At 44.7% G+C, this 23,948-nt stretch overlaps 2 protein-coding genes across 3 annotated transcripts; one reads left to right on the top strand and one right to left on the bottom strand.

The window, feature by feature from the left end:
• The first annotated feature begins 1,138 nt into the window (after window positions 1-1,138).
• On the top strand, window positions 1,139-8,102 carry lmod3 (leiomodin 3 (fetal)). Its single transcript, XM_035383564.1, has 3 exons — window positions 1,139-1,780; window positions 4,571-6,079; window positions 7,418-8,102. Exons 1-3 carry the CDS (start codon window positions 1,499-1,501, stop codon window positions 7,463-7,465), a joined length of 1,839 nt encoding a protein of 612 aa, XP_035239455.1. The 5' UTR covers window positions 1,139-1,498; the 3' UTR covers window positions 7,466-8,102.
• Window positions 8,103-9,197: 1,095 nt separating this feature from the next.
• Window positions 9,198-20,747, bottom strand: LOC118208676 (monocarboxylate transporter 2-like). Of its 2 annotated transcripts, none has more exons than XM_035383565.1 (5): window positions 20,584-20,747; window positions 19,201-19,427; window positions 16,644-16,787; window positions 12,318-13,283; window positions 9,198-10,804 (listed from the first exon to the last, which is right to left on the bottom strand). In XM_035383565.1, the coding sequence occupies exons 2-5, from the start codon at window positions 19,412-19,414 to the stop codon at window positions 10,527-10,529; spliced, it is 1,602 nt and encodes a 533-aa protein (XP_035239456.1). In that variant the 5' UTR covers window positions 19,415-19,427; window positions 20,584-20,747; the 3' UTR covers window positions 9,198-10,526. The 2 variants fall into 2 exon arrangements, with proteins under 2 accessions (XP_035239456.1, XP_035239457.1); XM_035383566.1 differs by lacking the exon at window positions 20,584-20,747 and adding an exon at window positions 20,339-20,496.
• Window positions 20,748-23,948: the final 3,201 nt, after the last annotated feature.

Below are 23,948 nucleotides of genomic sequence, written 5' to 3'. Positions count from 1 at the left end.
GAACAATGCTAACAATTAGTTTACCATTGACAGCCCAGTGTAATCAGTATAATTGGTGCATACCTTGCAAAACTAAATGAATGACTTAGTCAGAGCTCACTGTTCAAAGTACAGCCATCTTTCCAGCCCTTCCCAGATTTGGCTTCTTTGAGAGAGTGGCTCAATGGAAACCACTTCTGAGAAGAGCTATGTGCTTTTCTGCAGAAGGGACGGGGAATCTTCTGCCAATCAAGGGAAATATGGGCGAAGTTAAAAACAGATAAGTCCTCAAGCAGAACCTGTTCATTCTACACAACTGCATTCATCTGCATTCAGGAAGGAAGGAAGACTGCTTTAAAAAAGAAAAGTTTAACATTATGAAAATAGTCCAACCAAACACCAGACTTACATCCCATTGAAAATCAGTGGTATGACCTGAGAACTGCTCTCCACTAACTCTCTCCTGCCTTGGCAGAGCTGGAGCAAATTTGCATGGAGCAATGTGAGAAATGCGTGAAAAGCACATACACATGGACCTGAGAAGACTCTGTAATTGCCAAAGGCCCATCTAAACGTGTGAATGCTAATGAAATGAAAAATGTTGAATGAAAGTTATTTAGACTTTTCCTGTACCGGGGAATTCTTTAAAACGCAATGGTCTTCTTATGATCTGAGCTGAGACACAAGGAAAAATAACATCAAACTGCATTATATTCACTAACCCAGACAATTAATGCAATACACTTTTTTCCAAATATTAGATTTTTTCCAAATAGTACTTGAAATATAAGTCATTGTTTTGGCCTGTAAAAACATTCAAATAAACAGAAAATGGCATTTTCCAACGCAAAATCCCGTGTGTTTGGCCCAGGCCTGGATTCCAGCATTTGTCTGAGCAGTTCTCATCGTATGCCACCTTCCAGTTTTTCCCTGGGAGTCTAAATAAAACAATGAGCCAACATCCCATTTTGCACTCCCATGTTTCCTTGGCTCTGGTATATTCTGGAACTGCTAATCCTTCCTTCTCTGTCAGCATGTGTTGTGTTGTGTTGTGCGGCTCTGTAGTACCCCTTTGGTGGGATATAATTACACCGCGGTGCATTCTGAGGGGGTGGAGTCAGCTTCTGTGAACTCCCGTCTCTGGAACCCAAGTCAGGCCCACAGAAATGTGCACCTGCTGCCGTCACTTTGCCAGCCTGTCGCTGCTGATATACCAGGCACACTTGCACAGCTGACTCAAGCTCCTGAAATAAGAATATTTCCTTCTTGCACCATAAATACCTTCCGTCCCACCAAACGGGCCCTAATTTTAGACTGTGCCTGAAGCACAAACAAGCTGGTAGTCCCACCGAAGCCGGTTTATCAAACTCCGCAAGGCCTGTTGGGCAGCAGGACTGTGTCCACCGCGTTCCAAAATCTCCGGATCCCCAGCCGTGCGGTCAGCGAAGCTTTCCTCCTTCACCCTACGCTGAGAAACCCCGGTTGGAGAAAGGCTAGAGGGAAGGTGTCGGCGGCGGACATGTCGGATCACAGCGAGCGGGACTGCGGCCTGGAGGACATCGACGAGGATGAGCTCCTGGCGAACCTCTCTCCGGAGGAGCTCAGGGAGCTCCAGAGGGAGATGGAGGTGCTGGCCCCGGACGAGGAGGTGCCCGTTGGAATGAGGCAGAAGGACCAGACGGAGAAACCGCCCTCCGGCTCCTTCGACCACAGGTCCCTGGTGGATTACCTGTACTGGGAGAGAGAGTCCAAGCGCATGCTAGAGGAGGAGAGAGTGCCCACTACTCTGCTACCCAGTCAGGTGAGAGGCTGAGCCTGTGTTTACTAGTCTCTTACACAGACACAAGGCTGGGCGAAGGGCGTCCACGTAACCGTTTATCAAAAACTGTCTGTCATTGTGTTCATATAATGTACATTATGCTGTTGGTTTTCAAATTTTCAGATAGCTATATTCTATACTGTTTGAGTACAATATGTAGTTATAATAATTATTAAACATAGTCCATATGTCCGTTGACTTTAACTGTGTGAAATGCTGACATACTACAGGAATTCCAGCAGGAAATTAGCTTACATAGGTAAGCGAGGTTGTCTTCTTCATCTGTGATTACTAGAACAGAATTACAACATTGTCATGCTAGTAGTGCTAACTAGTGATATTCATTCATTAGGAAGATCTGATGTGATGTCAAGTGAACTCTATTCATAAGCAGTTTGTTTATGTAGTTTGCTGGCTGGTCCTCCTTCAGCTGAAATACAATAGCTTTATGCACTACCTGGCTTGTACTACCACATTAACGAGGACTGGAACTAATGAACTGAGGTGACTGTAGTATTTGGTAGAGATTGGCGACTATTGGTTAGTGCCTAGCTAAAGGTGTTCTCATCCAAAACCTTCCTATTTGTCATTTAAAGTTTTGACATATCTATGCACCCATATTTTCCATTTGATGTTGTACATTTGCAAAGCGACTTACATCACTGTGTCATTTTTTTGTGGGTAAGTATTGGCATAGAATAGAACAGAGTGCCATGTTTTACAAAGCTGAAAAAGGAGGGAAATTGAAGTTAAGTAAAGTTACTGTCCCTTAAAATGAAGTTCGAAATAAGGCATGAAACTTTCTCAGCAATACAGCCCCCTCTGTGTGTATAGCAACAGTAGAGTTAAATTAGTTATTTTTGCTATATACCTAAGCCATTTGGATTTAAGACGAATATGAGACAAAAGTACAGAGAATCAGTTTTCATTTCATGGGATTTACATTGAGATATGTTGTACCGTTTTACAGAAACTGCTGTTTTTGTGTTGAGTCCCTCCATTTTCACTTAAGTTAATGGATGACGTTAACTTCTCAGTAAGTTAACATAACCTTTAAATGCAATAACTGCATCAAGTCCACGACCCACAGACCAAACTTCTGGGCTGTTCCTGGTAAATGCCTTTTCAGGCCTTCACTGCAGCTGTTTTCAGCTGACCTATGTTCTGAGGTTTTCTGTCTTCACCCTCCTCTTCAGCAAGTGATGAAGAGGAGACTGAAGACAGAAACCCCCTGGCCATGCTGAAGGATATGTTATTAGTGAGATAATTGGATATGCTGAAAAGTAATCACGGTAGCCAATGTAGTTTCAAATATTGAATACAAATTTTTTTAATGCAGTTTTAAAAACTACTTTAGATTTAGAAATGTAGCTTTATCAACCGAATTTGGCTAGTGTCAGCAATTTAGTGTTGACACTAGCACAGTTTATCTTCCCGTCGGCATCCTGCTGAAGTTGATGAAAATTACCTGATAAAGGGTCAAGGTTTTTATAGGTGCTTTAGGGTTAGAGCCCGGCTTTCTTGGGTGTGTTGATAGGTGCTGTAGGGTTAGATTCAGGCTTTCTAGAGTTTGTTGATAGGTGCTGTAGGGTTAGAGTCAGGGTTTCTTGGGTGTGTTGATCGGTGCTAAATGGTGAAAATCAGGGTTTCTTGGGTTTGTTGATAGGTGCTGTAGGGTTAGATTCAGGCTTTCTAGAGTTTGTTGATAGGTGCTGTAGGGTTAGAGTCAGGGTTTCTTGGGTGTGTTGATCGGTGCTAAATGGTGAAAATCAGGGTTTCTTGGGTGTGTTGATAGGTGCTGTAGGGTTAGAGTCAGGGTTTCTTGGGTTTGTTGATAGGTGCTGTAGGGTAAATGTCAGGGTTAGGGTTATGTGATGGGAGATGCAGGATACTGTAGATGTCTAGTGTTGCACTCTACCAGACATAAACTCTCTCTCGTAAAATAGTGTGACCAAAAATAAGATTTCATATTTACTTCAACATCAACCCACTGGAACATTTTATCACACAACTTCCCATGATCACTTCAACGATGGAAAACTGCGGGTTAAAGGAATTTAAAAGTGCAGTACTATGACATGAAGTGGATTTTCACATTTTTTAAGCACACTTCCCCCGTTCCCTGATCGCAAGCAGCTTTCCTGCAGGAAGCCCTGCATTAGTGTCTATTGGACTGCATGGTGTTGTCGGCTTGTTATTTTAGTGATTGGGCTCTATCAAATTAAAATGAGGCTTGTCCTTGCCGGGTTGGTTTGGGTCGGGACGTAATGATGTCAGTCTTAGGTAAGCTCAGGCTTAATTTCTAGCCTGATGTAGACCTCTAATTTTAGGGAGAACACAGACATGCAAATAACATTTGATAGTCTAGTATGACTGATGTACGTGGGTCAGATATGCAAGTGTGTGTGTGTGTGTGTGTGTGTGTGTGTGTATGTGTATTTATAAACTGTGCATATTGCACAAAGTGAAAACAATATTTACTATTCATGGCAGTATCAATGACATTTATGTTTGTAGAATTAAGAATTTGTGTAGAATTTGTGTTTAATTTGCTTTAATGGTGACCAGAGTCAAGGTTAATTCCAGTTGAATTAATTCATTTCAGGAAATATTTGGGGGAAATTCTATTAAATAAAAAATTGTCATAGAAAATTCATGATTTTGAAGTTCAATTCAACTGAATTGAAACCGAATTGACCCCAGTCATGATACTGGTATATCACACTGCATGGAATACATGCAAACTCATTTATTCCTTAATTGTGTCTCCAGAAAAAAATAGAAGAGGAACTTGAGTATGATGGAAGAAAGAAGGAAGAGGAGCTGCTGTATGACGAAATGGAAGAAGTTGCGGAAGAGGAAGTAAAAGAGGTGGAGGTAGAAAAAAAGGTGGAAGAAGAACCTATCAAGATGGATCAGGAATGTGCCCCGGAATGTCCACCAACATCTTCAGAGCAGACTGTTCCAGCCACTGTTCCTGCCCAGGAAGCTTTGCCTCCCCCGCCAGAATTTGCGGATATTCCAGAGGAACGAGAGGAGAAGTGTCTGGAACAAAATGGCACCGGACCAGAAGAAAATGGTGATGTACAAACAAGCGTTGCTCAATCCGATATGGCAGCTGGACACCCTGAATTAGCATCCGAGGACCTGAAAAAAGAGGAAGTCCAAAAACAAGACACAGAGAAAGAGGGGACTAAAATATCCCGGTTAAAAATTCCAAAAAAGTTGGCACTTGGCAACAACTTCATCAAGCTGACAGCGAGGCCGTCTGGCAACGAGACGAACTTGGAGAGCACCTTGGACAAGATCCGCAACAACAACCCCGCCATCAAAGATGTCAACCTCAACAACATAGAGAATATTCCCAAGGAAATGCTGGTTGACTACGTCAACGCCCTGAAGAAGAACAAGCACGTAACGACCTTCAGCATTGCCAACACCGGTGCCGATGAGAACATCGCTTACACGCTCGCCAACATGCTCAGGGAGAATCGAAGTATTACCACCCTCAACATCGAGTCAAACTTCATCACGGGGAAGGGCATCATTGCCATCATGCGCTGCCTGCAGTTCAACGAGACGCTAACCGAGCTGCGCTTCCACAACCAGCGACACATGCTGGGGCACCAGGCCGAGATGGAGGTGGCCCGCCTGCTCAAGGCCAACAGCACGCTGCTGAAGATAGGCTTCCATTTTGAGCAGCCGGGCCCCAGGATGGTGGTGACCAACCTGCTGACCAGGAACCTGGACCGGCAGCGGCAGCAGCGGCAGGAGGAGCAGAAGCAGCACCAGCTGAAGGAGCAGAGGGAGCTGCTGGAGATGTACGAGAGCTCGCTCAACCTTCCGAGGGGGCTGCTGGAGATGCTGGGGGGGTACCTGCCCCCCATGGCGTTCGCCCCCCAGGACTCCGGGGAGCCTCCTGAGCAGAGCGCTCCATCCGCGGACCGCCAGCAGCGCCGCGCGCCGCCGAAGGCTCCCGAACAAGAACCTTCGAACGCCTTCAAGGGCGTCCAGCTGAAGAAGACCCCCAGGCGCAAAGACCCCCTGCTGGAGCTGAACCCCAGGGCGGAGAGGAGAGAGGAGAGCGTCCAGCTGAGGAGGACCGCGAGGCAAAAAGCAGCGGCGGACGGAGGCCCGCTGGACGAGAGAGCCGCCCTGAAGGACGTGATCAAGACTCTGAAGCCGGTCCCCCGCAGACGACAGCCGCCCAAGGTCGACCTCACGCCACGAGACCAGCTCCTCAGCGAGATCCGGCACAGCAACATCGCCTACCTGAAAGCGGTGAGCGCTACCATAGATCTAAAGCTGCCACCAGGTCACTGATTGACAGATGTGGGGGCTGAGAATCATTGAATGTGAGGAGAAGAAAGGCTTGAAATTACTATAGAATTTAGAATTGATTGACAGGTGTGAGGAGTGACCATAGATCTCAGATTAGTACCACTGAATTGATAGATGTGGGTGGTGAGAATAAATTAATAGCAGGTGAGAATAATTGATTGACAGATGTGAGGAGTGACCATAGATCTCAGGTCAGTACCACTGAATTGATAGATGTGGGTGGTGAAAATAACTGAATAACAGGTGATAATAATTGATTGACAGGTGTGAGGAGTGACCATAGATCTCAGATTAGTACCACTGAATTGATAGATGTGGGTGGTGAGAATAATTTAATAACAGGTGAGAATAAGTGATTGACAGGTGTGAACAGTGTGTGCAGGCTGAGCATGGGGTGTTGCAGACCAAAGTTATTTTTCAGTATTTTTAATTTACAGATCACAGCATAGATTGTTTTGCTAACCTATAAATATATTATGTTGTTCATATGCACACAGAGTGAATATGGAGCAGGTATATAGTGCTTATTTTAAGCCTTGTGGTTACAGCCGAAACAAAGGACTGCTGACTAATCTGTACATTGAATAAAAAGTGATGCACATTTTCCACTGAACTTGAAAATAGTGATAATTCTAGGATGTAGTTTGGATGTAGTATGTTTCTAAATTTTTTTGCTTACAACAGGAGTTCATCAAAAGACACCAGAGTTCTGAACTGGAAAGCCATAATACTACTCTACAAAACTAGCACTGCCAAAAACTGAGAGCAGTACCTTTGTTGAATTATTTGAAAATACAATCTTTTCCTAGAATATTGTGCAGCTATGTGCATGTATTTGTTTATTTATTTATTTGCAAATACCGCTGTATACCGGCATCAGATTATTTCAGCATGCATTAATAGCACATGAATGAACATCCTTTTTTGGTAATTCCTGTGGGAATGCATCATAAACTAATAAGAGGGATAATGGGTGTGTGTGTGTGGGGGGGGGATGGGGGAATGGGGAATTTGGCAGGGGGGTAGCACGCACTGCTCCAGCAGGCAGGGGGGAAGGTATACTGCCCATTGAAAGTACACCACAGCCACACCTTCAGCTCTGTGCTCAGGCCGCCCAGCGGTGAAGCACGTATACACTGAAACGTGTTTGGCTGTGTCTTTGTCAGATCTGCGATAGCACGTGTGCCTCTGTTTGCCAGCAGTATTTGAGCCCTTAAAATAAGGCCCAGCTGGTTTGTTTGCAAAATCACTCTCAGTTGTACATTCTTTGATCCTCAGGTACCACTGCCTAAAGAACTGGAATCCAGCGAGACAGATCTGTTCTGAAGGATCGCCATCAAACATGTGAACTCACTCAGACTGATTAATGCCAAGGCATGAAGTCACCCAGCACCTGCAGTAGTTGAAGAATGAGTTAATCCCCTGTGACCCAGCACCTGCAGTAGTTGAAGAATTAGTAAATCCCCTGTGACCCAGCACCTGCAGTAGATGAAGAATTAGTCAACCCCCTGTGACCCAGCACCTGCAGTAGATGAAGAATGAGTAAATCCCCTGTAACCCAGCACCTGAACTAGTTGAAGAATGAGTGAATCCCCTGTGACCCAGCACCGGCAGTAGATGAAGAATTAGTAAATCCCCTGTGACCCAGCACCTGCAGTAAACGAAGAATGAGTAAATCCCCTGTAACCCAGCACCTGCAGTAGATGAAGAATGAGTGAATCCCCTGTGACCCAGCACTAATCCCCTGTGCTTTGCAAGAGACTTGAAGGAGTTCACTGGCAAACTCCCGACACCGTGCAAATATCAGCAAGGCCATCAGTCACTCCCCTGTCCTGGAGGGGAGAACAGCTGTTTAAAATGAATCTTTAGTGCAGCACCTGTTTTCTCAATCTCTGTCTGTTATTTCACGCCTGCCACTTATTTTTTGTAACTTGTTTAATGAGTAAAATTATGTTTTAAAACACCCATTGTTGTGCAGTGTTTAACATGAATATGCATGAAAGCTTCACTTGAGCAAATGACGCTAAACGGCCCCAAAAGGGCAGTGTGACATTAAGACTGTAAAACTGCTGCCCGTTTGGATTTGCTGCCTTTGGAGCCAAAAAGCCTCTGCTTTAAAGCGCTCTGGAAACTGGCCCCTGAGCCTTCAGAGTGTGGAGATGACTGGGGTAGGGAATAAGTCTCGTTGTTCTGTGAGAAGAGAACTTACTGGCTGTTGCATGGTTTATGGAGACACTTTAATTCAACTGCTCCCATAAAAATGTGTTTTTTATTTTATTTTATTGGAGATGAGAACATTTTGAGCAGTTGCATAAATGAATATTTTAAACAAATAAAAATATCTTGAAAGAAAGCCGTAAAAAGAACAAGTTCCCCAATCCCAGGGACACACACCCCCCCCCCCCCTCTCTGTCCTGCCCCCCTGTATGCCTGATTTAATTCCAACCGTAACGGCAACCCTGAATTGTTACTAGCTGCTGGTTGTTAAAGTGTCTATTCAGGGATGAACTACCCTCATAAGGCCACATTATGTCAGAAATAGCTGTGCACGGGGCCGTCTGGGTAGTGTAGAGGTATAAGCATTCGCCTACCACCACAGAGGCCCGGGTTCAATCCTCGGCAGCGGTAGTTCCGGCTTGGTCAGACGTTTCTACAAACACAATTGGCAGTGTTCGCGGGTGGGAAGCCGGTGAGGGTATGAGTCCTGATCGTTGCATTAGCGACTCCTACTGATTGGTCGGGGTGCCTGTTCAGCAGGGAGGGGATCTGATGGAGATAGCATGAACCTCTGCACACATTATGCTCTCCCAGTGAAACTCCTCGCTGTCAGGTGAAAAGAAGCAGCTGGCGACTCCACATGTATCGGAGGCTGGCATGTGGTAATCTACACCCTCCCTAGACCGACAGACAACAGCGCATTGACCAGGACTGCGATACACACAGGGAATTGGTTTAACGACTAAATTGGGGAGGAAATGGGAGAAAATGGCAAAAAATAATAATAATATGGACTCACATTGCAGAGCTTTTAAGCAGTCAGATGAAATACAACCTTTGTTTTCTGGAATGTGTTTTATGACTGATGATTCCTTTACATTTTAAATGACAGACAGGTCAAATCAGTGGATCTATATCGACTGCAGCCTGTATTTAATCAACATTTGTACTCATTGAACGCAAGCACTGTGCTGCTTTTCGTTCGGGACCCGAGCTTGGCCGGTTTTTGTCATTGCTTCTGCCAATAGGCAGTTAATGCTAAAGACAGATGTTGATTGAATACCAGCGCTGCTCATTTGAAACTAAGCCATGAGTCGCAAATAAGTTCAATAACAGTGCAAATGCCAATGAGCCAAGAGTGAATTGTGTTAAAATAATTCTGAGGAAAAATATTCTGGTAGGACTTGAATATGTTTTCAGCAACCATAATTAAACTAGCTGGAAAAAAAAATGAAGTAAGACACACACAATGGGTCTACCAGACTGAGTCTGGTCCCCATAAGCCTTGTCTCCCCCAAGGTCACATGACTGTACAGTGGAGCCACAGTTACAGACTGACTGGTCGACTGAATATGGGGTAAAACTGTCAGTCACATTCACAATTACACCTCAACAAGACCCTTATTAGAAAAGCCATACAACGCTCTAAAGTTTACACCCCCGTTAATTATTTCTTGTCTTATTTATCTGAATGTGGTTTGTTTACTTCTGTGGAAGTAACTCTATATAATGAGAAAATGAATGAGATGAGAAATGAAAAATGAAGCATTTAGATGGCTTCAGACTTCTAATGAAAATAAAAACCTGAAAATGACTTAATTGATAAGTATTCACCCTTTGTTTTAAAAACCTAAATTCGGCCTGGTGTGTCCCACAGAAATCACACGGTATAGCATTACCCCCTTCACTCCGGAAACTTCCTTCTCGCGGCACTCGCTGACCCCTACACCATCTGACTCCAAAAGCCTCTTGGAGGGAAGCAGCGCCTGACCTGTCATTCATACTGTGGTAATAAATACGAAAACATTCAGCACTTAGATACAAACTGTTAAGGGAATTAATTATTTTGATGTGTATAGCATGTTTTATAATCAACATTGAGAAAACTGGTCAAATCCTTGGTTTATCTTTTGTTACACTGGTTAAATTCATACTGAAATTGAACCCATTGTTCCATCTTTGGCATAAATGTAAAATGTGGCTAACTTCAAAAAACACATGATTGCAACCTGCTTCCACCACTTCAAATGGCTTAGCCATCAGGCTAGCTCTGTCCATTTAGCCTTAAAGTCCAAATGTTTTTTTTTGATTTGCAGATTGACCACTGCTCATATTCTAGGAAGGTTTGCTAGCTTAACTGCTAGCATACCGTTTTCGGATATGCAGCAGATTAGGTTTCTGTCTCAAAAGTGCACGCAGGTTCTCCCTTGTCTTCCGGAGCTGGCACCTCCTCCTCCACGGATTTCTTCTCTCCTGTGCCGTTCACGGTGGACTCCTCATTCCCAGCTCTGACCTCCACTGCCGCCGCTAGCCTCTCCTTCTCCTCCTGCTCCAGGCGCCTGTAGTTGTAGAAGTTCATGACGAAGAGGAAGATTCCAGCAGCCAGCATCATGACCCCACAGGCGTAGTACATGTATTTGTAATCCATAAAGATGTCCACCAGTGCCCCTGCAGGATAAAAGAGGAATGGCACACACATTTCAGTGTGCAGCACAAAATCCAAAAGCTCTTACTCACAAACTGCTACTTTTTCACCAAAGGTGAAAAGGTAAGGTTTCTTTACCTGAACAGACATTCTGTGGAATTATACACCTGAGTTATTTTGAGATTATTTTGCAGGGTTTAAAATTGTTTTAGGAATTTTAAACTCTCCATCTCCTGCGTATTGAATCTGATGATAATATGATAACATGAGACACTAGTAATTCATGTGCTGGTCTACACTAATTTTGAGAAAAAGATAAGGGTATTGTGTGTAGATTGATGAGAATAAACATTAATCAATTTAATCAATTTTATAATAAGGCTATAACATAACAAAATGTGGAAAAAGTGAAGGGGTCTGAATACTTTCTGAAGGCACTGAAACTCTGCAGTACAAAGAGCCAGTACTATAGTACTACTCACTCACCTGCTATCGGTGGTCCTAAAAGCAGAGGTCCACATTCCAAAGAGCCAGTACTATAATACTACTCACTCACCTGCTATTGGTGGTCCTCAAAGCACAGGTCCACATTCCAAAGAGCCAGTACTATAGTACTACTCACTCACCTGCTATTGGTGGTCCTCAAAGCACAGGTCCACATTCCAAAGAGCCAGTACTATAGTACTACTCACTCACCTGCTATTGGTGGTCCTAAAAGCACAGGTCCACACTCCAAAGAGCCAGTACTATAGTACTACTCACTCACCTGCTATTGGTGGTCCTAAAAGCACAGGTCCACATTCCAAAGAGCCAGTACTATAGTACTACTCACTCACCTGCTATTGGTGGTCCTAAAAGCACAGGTCCACACTCCAAAGAGCCAGTACTATAGTACTACTCACTCACCTGCTATTGGTGGTCCTAAAAGCACAGGTCCACACTCCAAAGAGCCAGTACTATAGTACTACTCACTCACCTGCTATTGGTGGTCCTAAAAGCACAGGTCCACACTCCAAAGAGCCAGTACTATAGTACTACTCACTCACCTGCTATCGGTGGTCCTAAAAGCACAGGTCCACACTCCAAAGAGCCAGTACTATAGTACTACTCACTCACCTGCTATCGGTGGTCCTAAAAGCACAGGTCCACATTCCAAAGAGCCAGTACTATAGTACTACTCACTCACCTGCTATTGGTGGTCCTAAAAGCACAGGTCCACATTCCAAAGAGCCAGTACTATAGTACTACTCACTCACCTGCTATTGGTGGTCCTAAAAGCACAGGTCCACACTCCAAAGAGCCAGTACTATAGTACTACTCACTCACCTGCTATTGGTGGTCCTAAAAGCACAGGTCCACATTCCAAAGAGCCAGTACTATAGTACTACTCACTCACCTGCTATTGGTGGTCCTAAAAGCACAGGTCCACACTCCAAAGAGCCAGTACTATAGTACTACTCACTCACCTGCTATTGGTGGTCCTAAAAGCACAGGTCCACACTCCAAAGAGCCAGTACTATAGTACTACTCACTCACCTGCTATCGGTGGTCCTAAAAGCACAGGTCCACATTCGATGATGGTGACGAGCCCGACTGCGCTGGAGAACCGCTGAGCTCCGACCAAGTCCATCAGAACCTCAAAGAGCAAGGCGCAGACCATGCCGAACGCCACGCCGAAGAAGACGGCATAGACGACTAGTCCCGCGTACCCCGTGGCCAGCGGGCACAGCAGGTGGCAGACGCCGTTGTACGCTACGGACAGGCTGAAGAAGTACTGGATCCTGGGCCGGACCCAGCGAGAGTTGGCCACCATCCCCGTCGCGGGCCGAGCGAACATGTCCACGAGGGCCAGGATGGAGAGCAGGAAGGCCGCCTGGTACTCGTCGATGCCCATGTGTTTGGCGTACGGGGCCAGGAAAACAATGGGCGCGAAGAAACCGAAAAACATGATGACGTTGCCCACGAGGTAAATGAGGAAACCGCGGTGCCTGAAGAGAGAGAGATCGATCAGTTTGCAGACTCCGTCCGCGCACCCTGTCCTCTTCCGCGGACCCTGGCCGCTCAACAGGCCGACGTCCTGGGACCCGCCACCGTCCTCCGGGCTGGCCTTACCGCCACCATCCTCCGGGCTGGCCTTACCGCCACCGTCCTTCATGCTGGCCTTCCCGCCTCCGTCCTCCATGCTGGCCTTCCCGCCTCCGTCCTCCACGCTGGCCTTCCCGGCACCGTTCCCGCTGGGGTTTTCCGGATTTCGCGGTGGCTTGGGGCCAATAGGCCTCATGAGGGCCCCAGCCGCACAGCTGTTCAGAATTATGGCTCCAAGGATGAAGAATGCGCCCCTCCAACCGAAGCTGTCAAGCAGGAACTGGTTGAGCGGAGCCAGGGTGGAGAGGAGCACCGGACTTCCCGCCATGGCCAGGCCGTTTGCGATTGGTCTCTTGACCAGGAAATACTTCCCGATTATAGTGAGGGCAGGCTGGAGGTTGAAGGCGAGGCCCATCCCTGTAAAATCAAGCTCAAGATCAATTAGAGCCATCAGATTACAAACACTACACACTAGAGCATCAGATTACAAACACTACACACTAGAGCATCAGATTACAAACACTACACACTAGAGCATCAGATTACAAACACTACACACTAGACCATCACATTATAAACACTACACACTAGACCATCACATTATAAACACTACACACTAGAGCATCACATTATAAACACTACACATTAGACCATCACAATACATACACTACACACTAGAGCATCAAATTACAAACACTACACACTAGACCATCACATTATAAACACTACACACTAGACCATCACATTACAAACACTACACACTAGACCATCATATTACAAACACTACACACTAGACCATCACGTTACAAACACTACACACTAGACCATCATATTACAAACACTACACACTAGACCATCACGTTACAAACACTACACACTAGACCATCATATTACAAACACTACACACTAGACCATCACATTACAAACACTACATATTAGAGAATCCCATTACAAACACTACACACTAGACCATCACGTTACAAACACTACACACTAGACCATCACATTACAAACACTACACACTAGAACATCACATTACAAACACTACACATTAGAGAATCATATTACAAACACTACTGTATGTGTAATGTACTACATCCAGAACTTTGTGAACGTTAGTTTCAGCTAACTGAAGTGGCCAACTAAAACTATATTAACAAAAGCATGGTTCAGAAGTTAGTCGTCAAATAGGGAACAATTTGGTATGTTTACATGCACACTCACACTCCAATAATATCCTGAATAAAACAATATCCCGAATAACACATGGGTTATGCAAACAGCACTTAAGTACCCTGAATAAGGCCTTATTCCAAATATGGCACATTCTGATAAAGACATACGACATATACTGATATTATTTAAACTGTTTATTAATTTTCTAGTCTGCTTGGTTAGTATAGGGTATGCATTTTGTGTGTGTGTGTGTGTGTATGTCCTTGTGCATATAAGCATTACATTATAAAATGCTCACTTCACTGTTACAAACTGACACGTTTCAACATCCTGTCTTTGTCAAAGTAATATTCATTTATGTATTATTGTTTATTAATTTTCTAGTCTGCTTGGTTAGTATAAGGCATGCATCTCACCCCCCCAGACCCCCTCCTTCCCCCTCCTTCCCCCACCCCTAATCTCTACTCATGAGATCCTCCCTCATTCACAGAACGGGCTGACTGCCTCTGGTAGAGTTAGGTCATTCAGACCAGCTCCTGCAGCTGCTGCAGTGAGAACATTAGGACAGCCAGAGAAAACCACACCCCATGTAACTCAGCACATTATAGGGCAGCACACTTCCACCAATCAGAGAGCAACTGGTTCACACAGACTGCTGGTATCTGAGGTTGGCGAGCCCAGCAGTACTGACTCAGCGCTCACTGGTCTGCACAAACCCCCGCCCCCCCCCCCCACCCCCCACCCCCCCCCCGCCCCACCCACAGCCTGAGCCACAGGAAGACTGTGGGCGGTGCAACACCCATACTTGATTGAAATTGGCAGCTACAATAGTAAAAAACAGAAGACTTAGGGGAGATTTGATCAAGGCTTTCAAATTTATTAAAGGGATTAATAAAGTGAACTACATGAAATTATTCAACTTGAGTTCGGTTAGCAGAACGAGGGGGCATAAATGGAAACTGGCAAAGGGTAAATTTCATACAGACATCAGGAAATATTTTTTCACACAGAGAATAGTCAATGTGTGGAATAGCTTGTCTGGACCTGTAGTGGAGGCAGAAACACTGGGGGTATTCAAGGCTCGGTTTGATACAGTGTTAGATACCATCTAGCTTTTAGGTAAACTATGCATTAAGTATAGTTTAGTGGTAGGAATAGACGAGCAGTGTTGGGCTGAATGGCCTGTTCTCGTCTTATGTTATGTTATGTTAGCTAGCAGTAGTATTAAGGATAAATATTATTATTCATTGATAATGGTGCAAAATGTCCCAGCAGCAATGATTCACGTGTGGGGGTTGTTATAGCAGCAAAGGCTGGACCGACTCCATATTAAGGCCCATAATTTTGGATGAGATGTTGGACGTCAGGTGTCCACATACTTTTGGCCATGTAGTGCACTTAAGCCAGTGAGCAGTGTGATCTTCACTACTGAACTTTGGTGTCAGCTCATGAAATCTGGCTGATGTGTAGCCTACTTTGTACAGGAGTGCAACTATTGTATGTATTTAGTTATGTTTACTGTTTAATAAGTGTGTGTTTTAGAATAACACTGGCCTGCATTGGTTTTGCTTACCCTCATTTTAACTTCGTGACAAACAGCATATCACATAGCTGTTCCGGTATATTCCAGGACAGAACATTGAAGAGGGTATCTCGAAAGAAACTTTGCTCTGAGCAGGAGCAAAGCTGCAAAGCAAATAATCTACTCTCATATCTGAGATGATTTTGGAAGCTGTTTTTGTTAGCCATGTCAGCAAGTTCCTGGGCACAGTACAAAGGGCTTCTGACAGATGGCTCTGCCACATTACTTTAATGATTGACTGTTCACCACCGTGTTTCCGGGTACATGATCATCATGATATGGATTATTTCTCATTTTTATTTGACTACATTTCCTCTCTCACTGACTAGTGTTTTTACAGTATGTGTTGTCGCAGATACTGTATCTACGGCCAAATGAACAAATTGGATCAGGGGCAGAATCGGCCACATATTAGAGTGGGAAAGTTGCCACCCTTCGACCATAGTGGGAAAAGAAAAGGCCGTTTGTTGAAGTAGCCAGTACCGCAGTTACAATGATCCACCTGCACTGGACCACAGGGGAACCTCTCACTCCACACCTGAGTGGATCTGTATAGAAGATCCTAACTTAAAGGACAGGTGTGCAAACTGTGCTGAAATCCTGCTGTTCAAACAATGAGTGGCCAATGAGCAGGAGTGCATCCACCTCATTGAACCGTTGAAAAAAACGTTTTATTGGGTTGGGAAGAGAGGGACCCTTGAACTTTATCCCCATATGCCCTTCCTATCCCAGTCCAGCCAAAACTAGAGTGACCCTGTATCCAAGACCTAGAAGCTTAGTCTAAAGCAGGACACCATAGAAAGGCTATAAATTAAAAAATGGAAATTGTGAAGACCCTTTTTCTGACACACCTTTGAATTATAACAGCCTCAGCATGCATTTTCAATAAAACACCACTCGTCTGTAATTAAAAATTCAACAGGAGGGATCTAGCATAAATATTTGTGTCCAGAAAATACATATTCATGTTTACACAGCTTACAAACAGTAAATGTGAATAAAAATGATGTGGCGAATACCTCCAATGATGCCAATGCATATATACAAATGCATAATGGAATTGCCAAAAGAAGCGGTTACCATAGCAACCCCACACATAAGCCCACCGGCAATCACCACGGGCCGGCTGCCATAGCGATTAACCAGAATGCTGCTCACGGGACCTGCAACCACAGGGGGGCGAGGGAGGAGAGAGAGTTTTGCACAGTTTATTCAAAAATACAACACACATTACACATTACACAGGTACAAAAATGCACACACAATATCGGTAACATTGATAGGCCATGGAACAGTCTGCATTGTTGTATAGCATTTTTAGACATACTTCTATGAAGTTGCTTTCAACTATATATAAGTTCTGTATTGTTTCACAGTTAATTATTGTTTTACATTTGCTATTTATTTTAATCATTATCACTATTTCTAATGTGTTTATTCGGAGTCCAAGCGCCAGAGGTGTTGGAGCCATATTGGTTTTTTTTTAGGATTGCATTTTCCTGCCCCTTCACCGCAAATAACTCCCTGATATCTCAAAGCCCTGCCAGAATTGGTCAGAGTGCTGGCTGAACCCTTGGATCCTAATAAAAACGCGGCGCCGATCGGACACCTGATACTATGCGCACGCACAAACTCCGCTTGGCGTACCGCAGGGATGGGCGAGGAAGGCCATATCTGACCAGCTTCTGCTCTCAGTTATTCAATCAGCCCTGTCTGTCACAGGATCTGACGTTTCAGCCACATTCCATTATATGAGCAACGGCTGATGAAAGTTCTTGCACCCGTACGCTCGTGCTGTTTGTTTTTTATTGTGGTCTAATCTATGAATGAATTGGTGCTGAGGTTTATGACAAATAAGATGACTGAGCCAGGGTAACAGGGAATGGCATAATCCAACCCTCCAGGAATGGAGTTTCCCACCCCTGCCCAACAGCAACAAAATATGATACACGGGGCCAAACAAATTTCTCTCGATGATTATATGCAATATTGAATTTTTTGAAAAACACTTAAAATGCTACCTTTTCGACAAAAATTGACAAATTTTCATGAAATTTCTTACACGGCCTCTTTAAACCAAGCTCCACAAAAGTTCTATATAGAGATTTGATATAGGAAAACATGGTTGAAAAATGAGCCAATGAAAGTCCACTGCAAAATGAGTACTGTCCTTTTGCAGAGATTTCAAACTTGGAAGAGTGAACAAACCCCTCATTAGGAACATACACATGTCTTGCGGCCATCGCCATTTTGAACTGGCCACCTTCTTGGATTATTTTTACTCACCTATTACTTATTAGGGGTTCCGGCAAAACATTTCAGGTGAGTCTTATGAAATTTGTAATATTGCCCCGCTTTGCTCCAAGAAACTCCTTGCCAGATTTGGGAATGATTAACCACTTCATTGTGCCATATCAGTACTTAATTGCAGTATTTAAACAAACATAACTCCTGCAATGTTTCATTTAGACACTGGAAACCAATATTGATAAATTACTCTCCTCACAGTGCAGTGCAGTATCCTTACTCAGTACAGTGTCCTTATCCTTACTCAGTACAGTGCCCTTATCCTTACTCCTCAGTACAGTGCCCTTATCCTTACTCAGTACAGTGTCCTTATCCTTACTCAGTGCAGTGCCTTATCCTTACTCAGTGCAGTGTCCTTATCCTTACTCAGTACAGTGCCTTTATCCTTACTCCTCAGTAGTGTCCTCATCCTTACTTAGTGCAGTGCTGTATCCTTACTCAGTGCAGTGCTGTATCCTTACTCAGTGCAGTGCCCTTATCCTTACTCAGTGCAGTGTCCTTATCCTTACTCAGTACAGTGCCCTTATCCTTACTCCTCAGTAGTGTCCTCATCCTTACTTAGTGCAGTGCTGTATCCTTACTCAGTGCAGTGCCCTTATCCTTACTCAGTGCAGTGCCTTATCCTTACTACCCTTTGCTCAGTGTTATAAGTTTCTACAGACTATATGCCTCAAAACAATAAAGACAAAAAGGAGAAACAACATAAATGTGGTGACAATCATCAGTTAATTACTTATATAATTGCTGCGCTAATTCGTGTTAAATGGCCCAGGCATTAATGGTGGTGCATTTTTATAAAAATATGCATCTATAGACGACTTCATTTGGAAGGGGCTCTAACGGTGGCATGGCATGCTGTGCCCTAGCCGTTCACGCGTGATGCTGCCTACCCCCATGACACAGACGGGGGAGACCGGCTCACTCACACGTGACCTCACACGTGACCTACCAGCGCGAGTATCAACAAAAACTACAATTTACTCTCAGTCTGGAGCCCTGATGGTGCACCTGTGGTGTATCTCTTCCCGCGTGAATATGAGGAACACATTAACACAGCCACTGTGTGACAAAAACACTTGACGCCACTCCTGTGACTTCATACTGCACAAGCACATGCACTGTTACTTTGGATTCACACAACCATAGGTACCTTGAAAGAGTATTTTAATTCCCTATGCACTTCAGACAATTAAAAGTAAGCGATATCAGCCAAATAAGCACATGACACATACTGTTCCTGTACACACGCATGCATACACGCACACTTACCCCCCGCATACATGGTAGCCAGCATGATAGAGGAAACCCAGGCGATCTCGCTGTAGGAGATGGAGAAGAACTCCTGGATCTCCTTGAAGTAGATGGTGAGAGCTTTGGGGAACGCGTAGGAGAAGCCGATGCAGATGAAGGAGCCAAACACCACAGCCCAGCCCCAGCCCCCGTCCGGCGGGGTATACCCCAGGCTCGTCGTCGTGGCAGGCATGGCAATTCGGGAGCTGTGGAAGAGAAAACCTCTTCAATTATAAGAAACAAACAGTTAACATGCACTCACTCAAATACACACACATACATTCTCTCATACACACTTACATCACGCATACACTCACTCTCTCATACATGCACATTTTCTCATACAGTCTCACACACTCTCACACTCTTTCATACACTCACACACACACATAATCACCCATACACACTCTCACATACAGGCACACTTTCTCATACAGTCTCACACACACTCTCACACTCTCTCATACACGTAGGGACTCCGGGCGCCCAAGCATTTAAAAAACATAAGAATTTTATATTACTGTTGTTGTCATTAATTTTTGCTCATTCGTTTTGGTAAAATATACTTTACGTAATAACTGTGTCTGGTAGAGCTGCTTTTCAAGGTTGATGTGCCCTTTTCTCACTGTGAACACCTGCCACTCAAAAAGTCTCAGCCCAGCACAACGCTGCACCACTCACTCATACAAACTCATACACATCGGTGTTTAATTAGTGCTCCAGTATTAAACTGATGGACAATCTTACGGACATTTACAGCAGTCTGTCTTTTTAAATTATTATGTGTAATATAAAATGCCGTAATATTCCACATATAATTAATATTAATGGAAAAAGTTAGCTGAATTTTGCGTCTATTTTGGATCATCGTACAGCACGCGGGTTCGTTTAACGGTTCCACAATCAATAGGTTTCTTTACGCCAATTTTCACAGCACGAGCAGCGAGCATTAGGTAAGGTTGCTAATTGAATAGGTGGTGATCGCTCACTTACATTATAGCAAAGCACACTACTGTCATAACTAGCATGTCAGTGCGTTCATCTGACTTATATAATAAGAAAACTGAAACACGTAAAACCCCTGTCACAGCTTATAAAATAGACTACCGCGTCTTACCGTTTATTAACGCTGGGTTGACGGAAAGAGATTTCTTCTGAATAAATTGGTGCCCGTTCTACTGAAAAACTCAGCTTCAGTTCACTCACACTGCTCACGTGGGTTTGTGCTTGGGTTGGCGCTACTTATTTTTATTTTTAGGCTTCTGTGTTCGAAGGGTATGAGCGACGGAAGTACCCTGAGAAGGGTGGACTGGACAGCCAACTGGTATTGCCAGTTTTCCATAGCCTATTCCATAGCCTTACCCTTTTCCAACCGTGGGTTTAAATCGCCACTTCGGTAGCCCGGAACGTGCCGCGTGGGTTGCTCATGTGTAGTGCATTTCAATCGCGGAGCCAGAAGTGCTTTTTGTGTTGTTTCCTGAAATCTGCAAGTTATAGCCTACGAGGCATGAAGGTTGCGTGCAACCTCTTTATTTGTTTTAGGGCGAACTCCAGTTGGACCCAGTAGCAATTACTGGGTCCAATTGGACTGGATCTCATGCCCCCTTCACCACTGGGGGCGTCCAAATACGGATAATTTTATTATTTTAATACTGTGCATTTTAGTGCCACAAGATTATAAATTAACTGAAGACGTAAGGTGGGCTGCGAGTGACCAATGCTCTCAACTCTCTCACCAAAAAACGATAAAATGCAGGTGCAGACGTGCAGTATTAAAACATTCTTGCAAACGTAGCCTACACAGGAATAATAAAAAGTCTTTGTGTGGCACTGCCACATATGATTTTAGTGTTTTGGTTTGTAAGGAATTATAATGAAACTAAAACTACTTGAAATGTTCCATTCCATCCATACTTTTAGGCTATGCTCGGTGTTTATTCGTAATTCACAAGCAGCAAACATTAAAATAGTCTTGCTAAGCGCATTAGATATGCGATGCCCTGCAAATTAAATTAAATATATATTTTTTTCTTGTTCAGTAATCTTTTACTGAACCGGAAAAAATGAAGGGATTTTCGGGTGAACTGTTGCGTACGTATTGGCGGGGTATGACGCAATTAAAATAAATAAATGGCGGCAAAAGTTTGTTCGGAAGTTTGTCATATAAAGACAGTCGAAATTAATCACGAGTAAATAATTCAATTACAAGATGGCTGCAAATTATTGCGGAAAATAAGCACTTTTCGGAGGAGGGCTAGCCTACAACTCAAAAAAATATCTGAACCGCCAAACTTCAAGTTTCGGCATCCTGTCATTGGAACGTTCCTGTCCGGAAAAATCACGTGTTCAAAAACCACATGCGAACACCCATCATGTGAAGAGTAGCCACATGAACTATACAAATAATACCACTCGTGAGAGCGGAAAAAGGTATTAATTCATGTTTTGTTTTCACATGTGAAAATTGTAGTTCGCATTTTCAAAAGTCAGCGACGTAAAAATGTGAAGCTGCAAACCAATCAATGTGACCTATTTTCCATGCATTCACAACTGAAAAAAGCCAATCACATTCCAGTTCACGTACATTTCCTTTTCATGCGGGAATATTTTATTTGTTTTGTCTTTGACACCAAATACAGATTGAAACAAAGGAGCATTAGTAAAACTTAACTGCCAATATATTAAGTGTGCTCCAGCTCCCCTTTTTTTCCAGGTCCCGTTCCTACAGTCATACTAGCTATGCAAAGCCATGTCTTTACACTACTGCCATCCAGTGGGACTGGAGGATACAGCATTTAGTTCACAAGGTATGGAGGTATTTTTGTAGCCAAAGTCACAAATCTGTAGAATGGATTCACAAATCTGTAAATTGTTTCACAAATCTGTAGAATGTATTGTAAAGGACCAACCACATCCATCGCTAACCTCTCATGGTTCTGAGGGAAGCGGGACGGGTGGTAATGGTGCAGCAGGAGGTATTGGTGTTTTGTCAGATGACGGACACAGTTGGGATATTGCAATTCCTGAGTTACAGTATAGTGCGTCCACACCGGGCCACCAATAAACATCCGGAAGCAGTTGTTTCGTTCGCGCGATGCCTTGGTGGCACAATCAAACCTGTGCCCCTGAACAGATAGTTGTCTTGGACACTCCGTTAGTTTCTGATTGTGTAATAGGGAAGCAGGATCTTGTGGACAGCAGCAGGAGCACGGGCCCAGACAGCTCTGAGCAGGAGAGAGAGATGCTGCGGCGAATTCGCCCGGCAGGAGAGCAGCGCCTTGAATCCAGGCTCTGCTGCGTCTGCGCCGGTCCCGTTATCAGGAGGCAGGGGGAGGCGCGACGCGCAATCGGTGACGCCGCGACCCAGACTGGTGAGTGACCGTGCAGTCGCCGCAGAGCACGCATGGACAGCGCCGTGAAAAATTATTCTGACTTCGACTAGGCCACTCCAAATCTTTGATTCCGTTTCCTTTCAGCCATTCAGATGCGAACTTGTGTTTTGGATCATTGTCTTGCTGCATAATCCAGTTTCACTTGAGCTTCAGCTCATGGACTGATAACTGGACATTCTCAATTTTTTTTTCAGAGCAGAATTCATTGCTCCTTCAATAACAGCAAGTTGCTCAAGTCCCAAGGCAGCAAAGCATCCCAATGCCATCACACTACCACCACCATGTTTGACAGTGGGTAGGATGGTTTTACTGTGAAATTCTATATTTGCTTTACACCAGACATAATGGGACCCATGTCATTCTAGAAAGCTCCAGAAAGTGTGTGCGTATGTATATGTGTGTGTGTGTGTGTATGTGTGTGTATGTATATATATTGGGGAAGCACAGAATCGTGTCACTGGAACTAAGGGGCTCAGCTCAAACCATGAACAACATTTGACATACACAATTTCTTTCCTAAATTTGAAGCAGACCCCTGACTGACTGAACCCTCCCATCCCTGAAGCAGACCCCTGACTGGACCCTCCCATCCCTGAAGCAGACCCCTGACTGAACCCTCCCATCCCTGAAGCAGACCCCTGACTGAATCCTCCCATCCCTGGAGCAGACCCCTGACTGAATCCTGCCATCCCTGGAGCAGACCCCTGACTGACTGAAGTCTTCCATCCCTGAAGCAGACCCCTGACTGACTGAATTCTTCCATCCCTGAAGCAGACCCCTGACTGAACCCTACCATCCCCGGAGCAGACCCCTGACTAAATCCTCCCATCCCTGGAGCAGCCCCCTGACTGAACCCTACCATCCCTGGAGCTGACCCCTGACTGACTGAACCCTCCCATCCCTGGAGCAGACCCCTGACTGGACCCTCCCATCCCTGAAGCAGACCCCTGACTGACTGAACTCTTCCATCCCTGGAGCAGACCCCTGACTGGACCCTCCCATCCCTGAAGCAGACCCCTGACTGACTGAACTCTTCCATCCCTGGAGCAGACCCCTGACTGACTGAACTCTCCCATCCCTGAAGCAGACCCCTGACTGGACCCTACCATCCCTGAAGCAGACCCCTGACTGGACCCTACCATCCCTGGAGCAGACCCCTGACTGGACCCTACCATCCCTGGAGCAGACCCCTGACTGGACCCTACCATCCCTGGAGCTGACCCCTGACTGGACCCCACCATCCCTGGGCTGTGCAGTAGGCAATTTCCCATCATCCTCGAGGGATTCTGCCACAGTAGGCACTGGCATGGTCTGGATTTAATTCAGGATTACTAT

The sequence above is a fragment of the Anguilla anguilla genome, chromosome 11, assembly GCF_013347855.1.
Source record: "Anguilla anguilla isolate fAngAng1 chromosome 11, fAngAng1.pri, whole genome shotgun sequence".
Classification (NCBI taxonomy): Eukaryota; Metazoa; Chordata; class Actinopteri; order Anguilliformes; family Anguillidae; genus Anguilla; species Anguilla anguilla.
The sequence above is the reverse complement of the archived record's forward strand: the minus strand, read 5'-3'. Positions and strand labels throughout refer to the sequence as shown.

Coding starts and splice junctions, on each gene's coding strand:
- LOC118208676 (XM_035383565.1), bottom strand. CDS start 19,414: ATGCCTGCCACGACGACGAGCCTGGGGTATACCCCGCCGGACGGGGGC. Junction 13,284..16,643: donor ATGCATTGGCATCATTGGAG/GTATTCGCCACA, acceptor TTGATTTTACAG/GGATGGGCCTCGCCTTCAAC. Junction 10,805..12,317: donor TTTAGGACCACCGATAGCAG/GTGAGTGAGTAG, acceptor TTTATCCTGCAG/GGGCACTGGTGGACATCTTT.
- lmod3 (XM_035383564.1), top strand. CDS start 1,499: ATGTCGGATCACAGCGAGCGGGACTGCGGCCTGGAGGACATCGACGAG. Junction 1,781..4,570: donor CTACTCTGCTACCCAGTCAG/GTGAGAGGCTGA, acceptor TTGTGTCTCCAG/AAAAAAATAGAAGAGGAACT. Junction 6,080..7,417: donor ACATCGCCTACCTGAAAGCG/GTGAGCGCTACC, acceptor TTTGATCCTCAG/GTACCACTGCCTAAAGAACT.